Here is a 15,232-nt window from a genome sequence, read left to right as displayed (position 1 = left end):
TCCCTAAACAGGGCTGCCTTCAAATGTCTTCTAAAAGTCTGGTAGTTGTTTTTCTCTTTGACATCTGGTGGGAGGGCGTTCCACAGGGCGGGTGCCACTACCGAGAAGGCCCTCTGCCTGCTTCCCTGTAACCAAGATGGGTGGGGTATAAGTAATAAATTTTATTATTAGTAGTTGTAGTATCAGTAGTCTATACTGGTAGGCACCCTTTGCAGATTCATGCAAGGTTCTTTTCCAGCCCTTTTTGAAGTTCCATGGGGTTTAATCTGGGTTTTTTTGCATGCAAAAGATGGCCTCTGCCACTGAATCACAATCCAAGATTTCCAGTGTTCTCTCCCTGAGCCTTAAGGGTGTGTGTGGGAGGGGAGATTAAGGGTGTGCGGTTATTTATTACCTGCCCTTCACCTTAAGGTCTCAGGGCAGGTTACAGCATTAAAAGTAATATTAAAAACAACTTTTTGGTTGCCGAAATGGCAAAAAATGACCAGAAGGATCAGAAATCAGGAAGACCAAAATTTTAATAAAGAGTGGGGGAAATTTATAACTTATCTTAAAGCCATTGTAAACAGTTAAAATTGTTAGCAGGATTGGAATAACACTTGTAGTTTAATAGTGAATTTTGGACAAAACGGAGATGTAAAAGATTTGGATTATCGTAAAAGATGCAGGAGGGAATGGCTAACAACAGGACCCACAACGGGGAGGAGGAAAGTCCAGGAGATTCTAAGGAATCTTGTTTTTATCTTGTATGTTGGATATAGGATCGTAAAACTGTAATCTGAAAAACCAAATAAATGAAATTTAAAAAATAAAACTTTTTTGGTTGCAAACAGTACAGCTATAGCTTGTTCATTCTTCAGCTGTCTAGCTCAATGAAAGGCTTTGTTGGCGGTTATTTTTTATATTTATTTTTAAAAAGAAATTACTGAATGCGTTATTTGGATGCCATTACAGGTTCACATTCTGCAAGAGGACTGTAACAGCCTCCGCCAAGATATTGAGATATCTCGGGAGAGGCTGCGAAGGGAGGAAGAGAGAGCTCTAAAGCTGGAACAGCAGTGCGCACAGCTTAAATCGGATCTAGGTATGCAAGTCGTTTTGGATCTTCTTCATGCCTTAAGACTAGTACACACTCCATGAGAGCCAGTGTGGTGTAGTGGTTAAGAGCGGTAGACTCGTAATCTGGTGAACCGGGTTCGATTCCCCGCTCCTCCACATGCAGCTGCTGGGTGACCTTGGGCCAGTCACACTTCTCTGAAGTCTCTCAGCCCCACTCACCTCCCAGAGTGTTTGTTGTGGGGGAGGAAGGGAAAGGAGAATGTTAGCCGCTTTGAGACTCCTTCGGGTAGTGATAAAGCGGGATAACAAATCCAAACTCTTCTTCTTCTTCATGCGCTCCACCTGTAACAATTGGCAGTTTAATGTGTGAAGTGACTCGCTGAAAACCACTGCAGTGTGTAAGCTCTGTCTGTGGTATTAAATCTGCAATGGCCTGTTCCCATGTGAAAGGACTGTGAGACCAGCTCAAGTATTAAGAAGGGGCCTTTTGGGTGTCTTTCCAGCCTGACTGACAAAATAGGAAAGTATATCTTAGCAGGTCTGGAGCCTAAACGTAGGATGGCCTATAAATGTGAATAATAATAATAAATTTATTATTTATACCCCGCCCATCTGGCTGGGTTTCCCCAGCCACTCTGGGTTGCTACCAACAAAAGATTAAAAATACATTAAAACATCAGTCATTGAAAACTTCCCTAAACAGGGCTGCCTTCAGATGTCTTCTAAACGTCAGATACTGTAGTTGTTTATTTCCTTGACATCTGCTGGGAGGGCATTCCACGGAGCGGGTGCCACTACCAAGAAGGCCCTCTGTCTGGTTCCCTGTAACCTTACGCCTTGAGTGAGGGAACCACCAGAAGGCCGTCGGAGCTGGACCTCAGTGTCCGGGATGAACAATGGGGGTGGAGACGCTCCTTCAGGTATACTGGGCCGAGGCTGTTGAGGGCTTTAAAGGTCAGCACCAATTAAACAAACATTAACATTAGCTGCAATGATAGTGGGATAGGCATTGACAAACTGAATGAGAACAAATATATTTAGAGATGACACAAAACGTAGCAAGTGGTTATGCAGCCGACGCCTAAGGATTTTGTAGTGACTGTTGGAGATGCTGAAAAGAGAGTTGATTGAGCTTTGAGGGAATTGTTTTTTTGCTGGCTGCATAGCTATTGGGACATTTCAACAACAAAAAATTACAGATGATCGGTTTCATCTGCAGTAGCTGTTACGGATTTTCATCAACACTTAACAGGGTCAGGTAATCTTTTACATGATAAACCGCAGTGCTGTCGTAAAATGCAACAGAATTAGTCTCACCAGGTTCATTTTATGAGTTTAAAGACCTCTTTATTAAAAAAATGAAAGGCACAAACTACAGTGGTACCTCGGGTTAAGTACTTAATTTGTTCTGGAGGTCTGTTCTTAACCTGAAACTGTTCTTAACCTGAAGCACCACTTTAGCTAAAGGGGGCCTCCTGCTGCCGCCACGCCGCCGGAGCCTGATTTCTGTTCTTATCCTGAAGCAAAGTTCTTAACCCGAGGTACTATTTCTGGGTGAGCGGAGTCTGTAACCTGAAGCGTATGTAACTTGAAGCATATGTAACCCGAGGTACCACTGTACTGCTTTGGCTTGTGTGAAAGCATTAACAGTCCACAGCCCAGCCCTGTAGCTCTTACTCAGAAGTAATTCCTTCCGAGTTGAATGGAAATTATTTGCAAATAAGCCTGCATAAGGTTTCAGCAGCTAATCCAGGGGTTGGAAAAAAAATTTAGCTGCGGAGCGGTCCACTGGAAGAAGAGGTGAAGGGGGCAAGTAGTCCCACCTCCAGCCACTGCGCTTACCTTCCCTGGGGCTGCTACCGCCACTGCTTCTCATGGGTAGGCGAAGCAAGCTCGTCCGCTCCGCTCTCTGGCCCACAGGAGCACCAGGTTGGCGGCGGCAGAGGGAAGATGAGTGGCGCGAAAGGGCTGGCTCCGGAGAGGGGCTGCTTAAAATGGCGCTCAGCCAGCTCAACCCAGCCCCCTTCCTCCTCTAGACAGGGCAGGGAGAAGCCAGGAGGAGGGAGGGAGGAGGCGCCGCCGCAGTGTGTGTGAGGGAGGGGGGGAATGGAATGGTGCAGGGGGAAAATGGCGCAACCCGAACAAACAGAATCCCCACGCCGATCCACAGGACAGTCCGCAGGCCGGATCCTGAAGGCAATTGGGCCTGATCTGGCCCCCGGGCCTTAGTTTGCCAACCCCTGAGCTAATCCTTTCTTAGGTTTACCATAAAAAATGTCATCTATCTTAATATTTGTCCTTGCTTGTGAGTCCGAAACAGTATTCTAGGAAAAAAAAGAGCCTGGCGTAAAAGTTTCTATAGCAGAGTTCTATATTTGGTGTTTTGATTTGGAAAAAAACCCCAACAACATCTTAAGTGATGATGTTACAGGTAGGTAGCCGTGTTGGTCTGCCATAGTCAAAATAAAAAAAATTCCTTCCAGTAGCACCTTAAAGACCAACTAAGTTAGTTCTTGGTATGAGCTTTTGTGTGCATGCACACTTCTTCAGATACACAGTGGTCTTTAAGGTGCTACTGGAAGGAATTTTTTTATTTTAAGTGATGATGGTTAGCATTTTGATTAATAGCTTCAAAATCCAATGACACTTTCTTTCTGTGGGTTCTGTTCTAGAATCCCGAGAGAATACCATCTCCAGGCTCAATGAAGAAGGGAAAGTAAGTTTAAAAACAGAAATTTTAGAATTTGGCAGGATTCTCCCCCCACCCTTAATGTCTTGACCCCATATATACCTACAGTTCAGGTAAGTGCAGCTGATACAGCAAGGGCATGAGGCTAATTATTCAAGAGCTGTACTAATTTAACTGGGCTGCCCCATTACATGAAAAATGAGATGGAAAAACGGGATGTATTGACACACCCGGTTGAACTACTTGCAATGCTTTGCGTGTTTGAAGCATTTCCACCCAGGGAATCCTTTGTTTCCTCTTCCTTTAGGCTGCACGGCTGTCTCTGAGCAAGGAACACGAGGAGAACATACAGCTGCGATCAGAAATAGCCTCTCTGCGAGAGGTGGCAGAAAAAGTGCAAGTAATGGGATTTTGTTTTATTTTTTTTAAGGACTCGGTTCAAAATCATGTCTAGCAGAAAAGAGAGATTGCTTTGCCAAGGTCTGGATAAATTTTGCATGTGCCATTTTGTATGTGTGTGGAATATGGGTGCTGAAGAACTAGAGGCTGGGGAACAGTCACCCAGGATTGTCTGGTCGAGGTCTTTCCTTGAGGGCGAATGCGGTGCCACTCCTACAACCTGTCGGGATCTCCGCTCGGCCAAGCTGATAAAGCTCATTTTCTTCCCCCGAAACAGGACTCTGTTTACATTCCAGAGACCTTCTCCCTGTGAGAGCAGAGAGCAACTGCAACTAAGGAACAAAGGAAACAGGAAACCAGGAAACATCACATCCGTTTCCTGCCTCCGTGAGACTTCCAACAGCCTGGAAGGTCTCTGGAATGTAAACAGAGTCCTGTGACTCCACGCAGCTGCTCAGTGGCAAAACAGAAACTAACACAACCTCCTATTTAGTCTCAGTTTTGCCCTCATTGAACTCGGCAGTGAGGAGGATGAGGACAAAACCAGAACAAGTTGAATCCTGCCTGACATTGGCTGTAGGACCTAGTGACCTAAGGCCCATAGAACCCCCCTTTTTATTATTATTATTATTTCAAATACAATTACACTGAGATTACACTTATCTTTGCATTTACAATCTCCTCAAATCTTCTATATATTCTTATTATATTTCCTTGCTAATTTACCTTCCCTCAGATACTTTACATTTTAATCTAGGCCTATTAGCATATCTTTTTTTTGAGCAATATTTTACCATATATTCTTAAGGAAGAAAGCTGGGAATCATGAGTTGATAGACACTTCTTGTGACACTTGTGTCCTTCCTCAAGGTGCTCAATGAGCAGTTGACCCAGCAGTGTGCAGAAATGAACGACACCCTTCGAAGTGTTACCGTGGAGAACGCTCAACTCATCTCGGATCACCAGGCCGCCCTAAAGGTGTGGAGCCATTTTCACACGCGCTTCAGAAACCGTCCTATTAATCTGTGATGCGTATGCTGTACACAATTTCCATAGGTTGGTGAGGGGTTATCTGGGTTGGGTTCTATCTACGAGCACGTGACAAAGGTAGGAGCAAAGAATTATGGGAGGCAAGCCCGTTCTCCTCAGTTTCCCCCCTCCCTGACAGACTTTTGTACCCACTCATATTTTGTAATATGTCAAGTGGGCTTCGTGTAACACAGAGTTTCCTCAAACTTAGGTCTCCAGAATTTGTCGGACTACAACTCCCATGATCCCTAGCTAGCAGGACCAGTGGTCGGGGATGCTGGGAACTGTAGTCTCAAAACATCTGGAGGCAACACTGTGGAAGCTCAATAGCCCGAGTCTGCACTAAGAAGCAGCCAAGGTGGTCTGGCCTCTTCACCAGCCTCCGCTTTTGTAGCTGGAGTCAGTCTGGGCCCTGCCCTCTCAGGCCAGGTGGAAAGAGGCCTGCAATCAGTGAGCGGCTCTTCCAGCTCTTCACAGCCAAGATTTTCACGTTGAAAATGTTGGGTCTTCATTTTATCATTATAAGCGCCTTTATAATTCCTCCTTTCTTTTTTAGGTGGAGCAGGATAAAATCAACCAGAAGCTGCAAGAACAAGACTTGATTCTGGATGCTGCCCGGGCCAATATTACGGCGGAACTGCAGATTGTGCAGAATGAAAAAGCTCAGCTCCAGAGAGAGATGTGAGAGCCAAAGTATTGCTTTCCTATGTGTCGCCTGGCTTCCTTTTATGTCATATTCTCATATATATATATATATATATATATATATATATATATATATATATATATATATATATATATATATGCTTTCGTAGATTTTCACGGGTACAGGAATGCAGGTTTTGGTGTCTTCGGGTGTCTTCCCGTGTAAGAGTTGGGGTGTCTAGGCGACGTTTCGACGAGGTCTCACTCGTCATCTTCAGGCTGGTGCTTTCGGCTTCTTGTTACTGGAACAGAGCAGGATCTCAGTGTTTGAGTTCCTATAAATACTGTTGAGGGGGTGTGGTGTATAGCCTCCAACGTTCTGGGCAGAGAGGAAGTTCCCAGGTTAGTGTGTCTTTTCTTCTTTTGTTCATTAATTACTTGAGGGATATCTTGAGTGATTTCTTGAGTGATATTCTGAGTACCACTTAGGAGGGTCATTAGGTGTGGATTAGTTGCTAAAGCTTTCGTGTCTTGACCTCTTGAGCTTGTGAAGAGTTTTTCTGAGAAGATGGCTGTACTGCACTTAGTTGTGCTCTGGCTTGGCTTCGTGTATAGGGGCGAGCTGTGGTTTTGTGCCCTGTGCCAGCCAGATCTGTGTAGGGATTGCAGGGGGGTGCAGCATCCGGAGGTGCCACTATGGTTTGGCTACTGGATGGTGTCTGTAATTTATCTGTGGAGAGGGTCTGGGTTTGGGTCTGGTGTGGTTGATTGGAGATGGCGTTCTGTGTGCCTCTGGTTCTGGTGTTGGTTTTTGTGGGGAGGGCTAATTTCCAGATGTCTGGCAGGCGGGACGTGTCGTCACGCTTGTTCATGTTGTGAGGGTGTTTCTCTATCTCGATGGCTTCCATGATTATTCTCTTGTGGTGATGTTCCATGTTAAAGAGCAATTTGGAATCTGCAAAATTAATTTCGTGTCCTGTTTCTTTCATGTGTTGGTAAAGAGAGGAAGTTTTTTCTTCTTTTTTGACGGCATTCTTGTGTTCTGCGATACGTGCATTTATTCGTCTGTTTGTTTGTCCAATGTACGTGGCTGGGCAGACTTTGCAGGGTATTTCATAGACCCCTTGGTTTTCTAACTGGATTTTATCTTTGGGGTTTCTGAGGATATTGGCTATTTTTTGGTTGGTGCAAAAGGCTGTTTTGATATTGTGTTTATGGAGGATTTTGCTAATTTTATCTGTAGTGCCCTTGATATAAGGAAGGAGGGCCATGCCATTGTTTTCTTCTGTGTCTTGGTTTTTGGGGGGTGTTTCTTTTTGGATTAGCTTCGTAACCCTGTTTTGCTGGTATCCGTTGGCGATTAACACATTTGAGAGATTTTGTAACTCAGTTGTCAAGTGGTCTTTGTCAGCCAGGCGTTTGGTTCTGGAGATGAGAGTCTTGGCTACGGAGTTTATTTGTGCAGGGTGGTGGTGTGATTGTGCATGTAAGTAGCGGTTGGTGTGTGTTTTTTTCCGGTAGATAGTGTGTCCTAGGGAGCCATCAGGTTTTTTGTAGATTAGGACGTCAAGGAAGGGAAGTTGGTTGTTGGCTTCTATTTCCATAGTGAATTGTATTTTGGGGTGTAGGCTGTTGAGATGTGTGAGGAAGCTATCTAGTTTTTCCTTCCCGTGTGGCCAAATTACAAAGGTGTCGTCAACATATCTGAGCCAAAGTTTGGGTTTGTGTTCTGACTTGTCTAAAGCATTGGTTTCAAAGTGTTCCATGTACAGATTTGCGATGACCGGTGAGAGGGGTGATCCCATAGGTGCTCCTTCTATCTGTTTGTATCTTTGTCCATTGTGGATGAAGTACGTGTTGGTTAGGCAGTGGTTGGTCAGGTCCAGGATGTATTCGGGGGGATTGTATTTGTTTTGAATGGCTGTCAAGGCTTCATTAATGGGCACTTGTGTGAAGAGAGATACAACATCGAAGCTCACAAGTAGGTCATCGGGATGTAGGTTTTGCTTCTTTATTGTTTCTATGAACTGGAAGGAGTTTGTAACGTGTGAAGCGATAGATTCTGCATAGGGCTGAAGTTGCTTAGCGAGAAATTTAGCGAGATTTTGTAGAGGTGAGCCTATGGAGCTGACTATTGGTCTGAGTGGTGTTCCTTCTTTGTGTATCTTGGGGAGACCGTAGAGTTTGGGGCATCTGGATGATTTTTCTCTGGGGATGATTCTTAGCTGGATTTCTTCACTGATAGGAGAGGCTTTTATTTTGGATTTGGTGGTTTTTTCTAGATAGGTGGTGGGATCTGTTTTTATAGGTTGGTAGGTAGGGTCTTGGAGTAGATTTGATAGTTTTGCTTGGTAGTCCGATGTGTTCATCACAACAGTGGCATTACCTTTGTCTGCTGGGAGAATGATTATGTTGTTGTCTTTCCTCAGGTTGGTGAGTGCTTTCTGTTCTTCTTTGTGTAAATTGCTTCTGGGTGGTTTGCTGGAGCAGAGGATGTTGGTGACTTCAAGTCTGATTTTCACGGGTACAGGAATGCAGGTTTTGGTGTCTTCCCGTGTAAGAGTTGGGGTGTCTAGGCGACGTTTCGACGAGGTCTCACTCGTCATCTTCAGGCTGGTGCTTTCGGCTTCTTGTTACTGGAACAGAGCAGGATCTCAGTGTTTGAGTTCCTACAGATAAAATTAGCAAAATCCTCCATAAACACAATATCAAAACAGCCTTTTGCACCAACCAAAAAATAGCCAATATCCTCAGAAACCCCAAAGATAAAATCCAGTTAGAAAACCAAGGGGTCTATGAAATACCCTGCAAAGTCTGCCCAGCCACGTACATTGGACAAACAAACAGACGAATAAATGCACGTATCGCAGAACACAAGAATGCCGTCAAAAAAGAAGAAAAAACTTCCTCTCTTTACCAACACATGAAAGAAACAGGACACGAAATTAATTTTGCAGATTCCAAATTGCTCTTTAACATGGAACATCACCACAAGAGAATAATCATGGAAGCCATCGAGATAGAGAAACACCCTCACAACATGAACAAGCGTGACGACACGTCCCGCCTGCCAGACATCTGGAAATTAGCCCTCCCCACAAAAACCAACACCAGAACCAGAGGCACACAGAACGCCATCTCCAATCAACCACACCAGACCCAAACCCAGACCCTCTCCACAGATAAATTACAGACACCATCCAGTAGCCAAACCATAGTGGCACCTCCGGATGCTGCACCCCCCTGCAATCCCTACACAGATCTGGCTGGCACAGGGCACAAAACCACAGCTCGCCCCTATACACGAAGCCAAGCCAGAGCACAACTAAGTGCAGTACAGCCATCTTCTCAGAAAAACTCTTCACAAGCTCAAGAGGTCAAGACACGAAAGCTTTAGCAACTAATCCACACCTAATGACCCTCCTAAGTGGTACTCAGAATATCACTCAAGAAATCACTCAAGATATCCCTCAAGTAATTAATGAACAAAAGAAGAAAAGACACACTAACCTGGGAACTTCCTCTCTGCCCAGAACGTTGGAGGCTATACACCACACCCCCTCAACAGTATTTATAGGAACTCAAACACTGAGATCCTGCTCTGTTCCAGTAACAAGAAGCCGAAAGCACCAGCCTGAAGATGACGAGTGAGACCTCGTCGAAACGTCGCCTAGACACCCCAACTCTTACACGGGAAGACACCCGAAGACACCAAAACCATATATATATATATATATATATATATATATATATATATATATATATAATCTTAATACAAGCTCTACTTCACTCTTAAATGCAAGGCATCTCATTCTGTGGCATACATCTGTTGTCTGAAATGTGAGGCCTTTGGCTGCTTTTGAAGGTTGTAGAAGTAATAATAATAGTAATAGTAATAGTAATTTATTATTTATACCCTGCCCATCTGGCTGGGTTTCCCCAGCCACTCTGGGTGGCTCCCAACAGAATATTAAAAGCACAATAAAATGCCAAACATTTAAAATTTCCCAGTACAGGGCTGCCTTCAGATGTCTTCTAAAAGTCAGATAGTTATCTCTCTCCTTGATATCTGAAAGGGTGGGTGCCACTACCAAGAAGGCCCTCTGCCTAGTTCCCTGTAACCTCACTTTTTGCAGGGAGGGAACTGCCAGAAGGCCCTCGGTGCTGGACCTCAGTGTCCGGGTAGAATGATGGGGGTGGAGACGCTCCTTCAGATATACTGGACCGAGGCTGTTTAGGTCTTTAAAGGTCAGCACCAACACTTTGAATTTTGCTTGGAAACGTACTAGAAGCCAATGTAGGTCTTTCAGGACCGGTGTTATGTGGTCTCGATGGCCACTCCCAGTCGCCAGTCTAGCTGCCGCATTCTGGATTAGTTGTAGTTTCCTGTTCACCTTCAAAGGTGTGTGATGCATTTGTGTTTGCTTCTTTGCTCCACAGAGAAGCCTTGCGTGTAGCACATGCTGCCTGCGGGCATGAAGCATCCGAACTCCAGGAGACCACAACTGCTCAAAAGGAGCTCCTGGAGTCCACAGTTGCCAGGATACGAAGCGACCTGGAGGCAGCTCTGCAGGAGAGGGACTCTCTGCTGAAGGAGAAGGAGAGGCTAGAGGAACAGGTACCATGCACATTTGCCATGTTATTTTAAAAATATTGGGTTGCATCCTAGTGTTACCCAGAGTAAACCCGCTGAATTTAATGGGCATGGCTGACTTAGGTCTGTTTAATCTCAGTGGGTCCACTTTTGGTTGGAGACAAGTCGTTATATTAAATGTCTGTTTGGGCATTAAACACTCTTTAGAGAAATGTGTGGCATTCCTCCAATAGCAGCCTCCAAGGACCAAGATGTACCGCTTAGTACCACAGAATGCTATGGTTTATAACGGAGAGGGGGACATTTCTGTACTAATGCCAAGACCACATAACACCGGTCTCTCTCTCAAATACCTAGGGAGGTAAAATAGAACAGCTTGGATCCTCCTTTGGTGAGATTGATGATGGAGCTGTTTTTTAATCCTTGGTGGCAGATGCAGAAAACAATACATGAAATAACGGAAGAGAACAAAAGATTGGAAGCAGAACTAACAGAACACAAGGTATGATGGTCATTCATATCACGGCTGCCGACAAGACTAGTTTACACTCTGTTGGTATTGGGGATGCATCAGAATCAACTGGATTGTAGCGGTCAGTTCTGGATCCAGTACGGTTCTTCTAAATAAATTCAGTCAGAATAACTGAAGTTAAAATGAATACAAAGCCATACGTGACCTCACTTGGCTTGGGACATCAACAGCCTTTGTTGGTGGTGTACCAGCAACCGGGACGCGGGTGGCGCTGTGGTCTAAACCACTGAGCCTCTTGGGCTTGCCGATTGGAAGGTCGGCGGTTTGAATCCCCTCGATGGGGGGAGCTCCTGTTGCTCTGTCCCAGCTCCTGCCAAGCTAGCAGTTCAAAAGCACGCCAGTGTGAGTAGATAAGACTATTTTTTTGTGTGTGAGCTGCCTTGAATTCTGGTGAAATAAAGAAGCCAGTAAATAATAACGGCAATTTCCCTTCTTTTTTTCAAGTTGGAAATCGGTCCTCTCAAAGATACCGTGAAGGTGTTGGAAGAAGAAAACAAGAAATTAATGGAGCGGGAAGCTGCCTTGGAACACCAACATGTAATTTTCAGTCTCAGCAGAAATAATTTCATAATATTTTCATAATACAGTGGTACCTCAGGTTACATACGCTTCAGGTTACATACACTTCAGGTTACAGACTCCACTAACCCAGAAATAGTGCTTCAGGTTCAGAACTTTGCTTTACCACAAATTTATTCTTGTATGTAATGATAGCAGCTTGGATTTTGCTAGCCCCAAAATGGCGGGTGAGTGAGGACCCCAATAAGGAAGATTGGCAACTTAAAATGATAGAGTATGCAGAACTAGCAGGTCTAACGAATAAAATAAGAGAGTGAGAAGATCAAGTATATAAAGAGGAGTGGGAAATCTTTGTGGAGTATTTGGAAAATAAATGTAAACACATGAAAACAAGGTAGCAGGACTAAGATATATTCAACAGTGTAATGTAAATACAGGGAGAAATTGAATTAAATGGATACATAAGAATATGCAGGAGTGGAGGGAAATACAGGATAAGAACAGAAATCGTGCTCCGGTGGCGCGGCAGCAGCAGGAGGCCCCATTTGCTAAAGTGGTGCTTCAGGTTAAGAACGGACCTCCGGAACGAACTAAGTACTTAACCCGAGGTACCACTGTATTAGAACAAGCTTCTCCCTTAAAAAAAGAAAAGTAATCTGTAAAAAGAACGAATAGTAAGCAACACAGAACCAATGTGCTAAGAGTTTTGCCATTTCTTTGGGAAAACAATCTTTAACATCCATGTTCAATATATCTTTAATTAGTTAAGGTGGGATAGCCCAGATGTTGGTGGCCCCAGATGTTGTTGGACTACAGCTCCCATCATCCCTGGCCATTGACCATAATACAGGCTGGGGTTGATGGGAATTGTAGTCCCACAACATCTGCAAGGCACACCCGACACTGGCTGCTCCTGAGCTAAGGCAAATGGCCTGTTTCATTTGGCTTGCTTCTGTTATTTCAAGTGTTCCGCCGTGATAGTGGACCACAGTGAAGATCTTGGTTTCTCCATCTCTGTCCCGCAAGAGAATCAGAGCCTGAGATCAGAGGGCTCTTACCAGGCCGAGGAAGTGGCCCTTTAGATGGCTCTTGACCAGGCTGATCACAAATTATTGAACAATGCTACAGTTGTTGTTGTTGTTGTTTAGTCGTTTAGGCATGTCCGACTCTTCGTGACCCCATGGACCAGAGCACGCCAGGCACTCCTGTCTTCCACTGCCTCCCGCAGTTTGGTCAAACTCATGCTGGTAGCTTCGAGAACACTATCCAACCATCTCGTCCTCTGTCATCCCCTTCTCCTTGAGCCCTCCATCTTTCCCAACATCAGGGTCTTTTCCAGGGAGTCTTCTCTTCTCATGAGGTGGCCAAAGTACTGGAGCCTCAGCTTCACGATCTGTCCTTCCAGTGAGCGCTCAGGGCTGATTTCCTTAAGAGTGGATAGGTTTGATCTTCTTGCAGTCCATGGGACTCTCAGGAGTCTCCTCCAGCACCATAATTCAAAAGCATCAATTCTTCGGTGATCAGCCTTCTTTATGGTCCAGCTCTCACTGGAGCAGGAACCGGCAAGCCACTCTAGTATCCCTGCCAAGAAAACTCCATGGACAAAGACAATGCTACAGTTAGGATTCCCTTTTTGAAAGGGAAAGAGAACGACCCGGTAATGGTTGCTGCTGTTGCACACCACAGCCTCGGCCTCTTCTCCCATTGCTTCTAAATGAGCAATGCAGACATCAGTGGGTGTAGCATGAAAACAAAACAGGGGACTTTATGTTGTTAAGAGGTGGAGCAGATAGTCCACTGTTGCATTCAAGTGGAATCAACATTTCTGGTGGAAATAAATCCCTGGGCATCTCTTGAATGGGCCATTTGGCTGCCCACTCCATGTGTTTGACCTCCCTATTGCGCAGACTGTATGTTCCGATGTCCCCTGCTTTCATCCTGCCTATATTTCAAAAAGGCTTTCTGACCTTGAAATCCCCTGGAGAGTCAAGTCATACTGAGGCTCAACTTTCCTACTGATGAGTCAGAGAGTATGATCTCTGCATCTCTCCTCCTTTTGGCTACTGACATACACAACTGAAAGCTCCTGAAACACGTGTTTTTCTTCTTCCATTCAAGGAGGGGGGGAAATACTGGGCCTGGCTAAGCAAAGACTAAGATGCTTTTTTAAAAAAAAATACTATTTATTAAATTTCCCACTTCAACAATCCAATCAAACCATATTAAATATTCCAAATTATACATATTATTCAATAATTAAACAGTCCAAATATTATGCCAAATTATAACATTTTTGGAGGTATCTTCTCATGGGGGGGGAGGGGTCTGATCATCTCATACGTCTACTGCTTTCATAATTTTCCTGATAGTTCCCATAAAACATTCCGATGTTAATCCTCCTTACTTTTCACAGCCTCTGAGTTTATCAAACAAGCGAGATAAAATGAAACAATATATTCTGTGTGAAATTTACGTCCAGAGTTCCCTCTGTATGTTCACGATATCTCTTCACAAAATGATGTTTCCACCAAGCCAGTGCAAAAATCTTCTCATCTCGGGCAGCAGCCAAGTCAGTCCAGATAAAATCAAATCAAGGCATCTGCCCAATGCTTTTAAGACCAGCTGTCCTTCAAATGGTTTACCTGTGCAGGGAAGGTTTTGCCGTATAAAACTGGGAATGCAAATATTAAGTAAGATATTAAAAGGCACCTATCCCCCTAAGGCTCCGCATTAAATTTGACGAGCTGATCTACTTCCGGTCATGGCTGCTTGGTTACCGTATTTTTCGCTCTATACAACACACTTTTCCCCCTCCAAAAATTAAGGGGAAATGTGTGTGCGTCCTATAGAGCAAATGCAGGCTGCGTGGCTAAGCCCAAAGCCAGGACAGGGAGACGGAGCACTCCGTCTCGCTCTTCTAGCTTGGGGTTAGCTGCGTAAAGCCTCCGCAGGGCAGCGGGGTTCCCTGCAGAGGCTAGAAAGGCTGTCCCCGAAGCCTGAAGCCTTTGGAGTGCAGCAGGAACTTGCACTGCACTCCAAAGGCTTCAGGGATCTTTGAGACTGGTGGTGGGGGAAAGCACCGCCAGCCCCACAAGTTCAGGTCAAAAGGAACCTAAAGCCTCTGGAGCCCAGAGGGAACTCACGCCGCGCTCCAGAGGCTTCGGGTTGCCTTCACTGAAGCCTGGAGAGCGAGAGGGGTCAGTACACACTGACCCCTCTCGCTCTCCAGGCTTCCAAGGAACTCCCGCTGTGCTCCGGAGGCTTTGGGTGAATGCACCTTGAAAGCACCTTGTTTTATAGGGGGAGAACAAGAAAAAAAAATTTTCCCTGTTCTCCCCCTCCTATGGTCCAGTGCGTCCTATAGAGCGAAAAATACAGTAATTGGAGCTGTGTCATTCTGATTCTAATTCCAGGCAAACTTCCAAAGTTTTTTGGCGTCTCTCCAGTCATTATCCAAATCAAAGTTGGGAAACTCTTTATCCTCTTCCAAATATATCTGCAGACGAATACTTTGAACTTTGTTTTCCACTTTTGAATAATTGTTATTTCCACACAGTTAATGTCATATTATTGATTACAGTTAGAGTCATATTATATCACCAAATACATCACCTCTCCAGTCTCACTTGCTATAAATAATCGGGCAGTTGGTTCTTTCAGAGGAGGATTTTGCCATATAACATAGCAAAATGAAATATAATAACAAAGGAGGCTCACCCCCCCCCTTTCAGTTTCAACCTACCAAGTCTAGGTAGAGGTAAAGGGA

At 44.7% G+C, this 15,232-nt stretch overlaps 1 protein-coding gene across 2 annotated transcripts in view; it reads left to right on the top strand.

The window, feature by feature from the left end:
- CCDC150 (coiled-coil domain containing 150) overlaps positions 1 to 15,232 on the top strand; it is a 59,539-nt gene that overhangs the window by 12,094 nt on the left and 32,213 nt on the right. For both annotated transcript variants that reach the window (XM_081205115.1, XM_081205114.1), the window contains 8 exons: positions 955 to 1,084; positions 3,732 to 3,775; positions 4,056 to 4,148; positions 5,018 to 5,125; positions 5,733 to 5,857; positions 10,262 to 10,439; positions 10,849 to 10,917; positions 11,392 to 11,484. In XM_081205115.1, coding sequence (XP_081061241.1) covers positions 955 to 1,084; positions 3,732 to 3,775; positions 4,056 to 4,148; positions 5,018 to 5,125; positions 5,733 to 5,857; positions 10,262 to 10,439; positions 10,849 to 10,917; positions 11,392 to 11,484 — 840 coding nt within the window. The remainder of the gene's footprint in view (positions 1 to 954; positions 1,085 to 3,731; positions 3,776 to 4,055; positions 4,149 to 5,017; positions 5,126 to 5,732; positions 5,858 to 10,261; positions 10,440 to 10,848; positions 10,918 to 11,391; positions 11,485 to 15,232) is intronic.

The sequence above is a fragment of the Podarcis bocagei genome, assembly GCF_964188305.1.
Source record: "Podarcis bocagei genome assembly, chromosome: 1".
NCBI classification, from domain to species: domain Eukaryota; kingdom Metazoa; phylum Chordata; class Lepidosauria; order Squamata; family Lacertidae; genus Podarcis; species Podarcis bocagei.
This window is presented reverse-complemented; position numbering and strand designations above follow the sequence as displayed.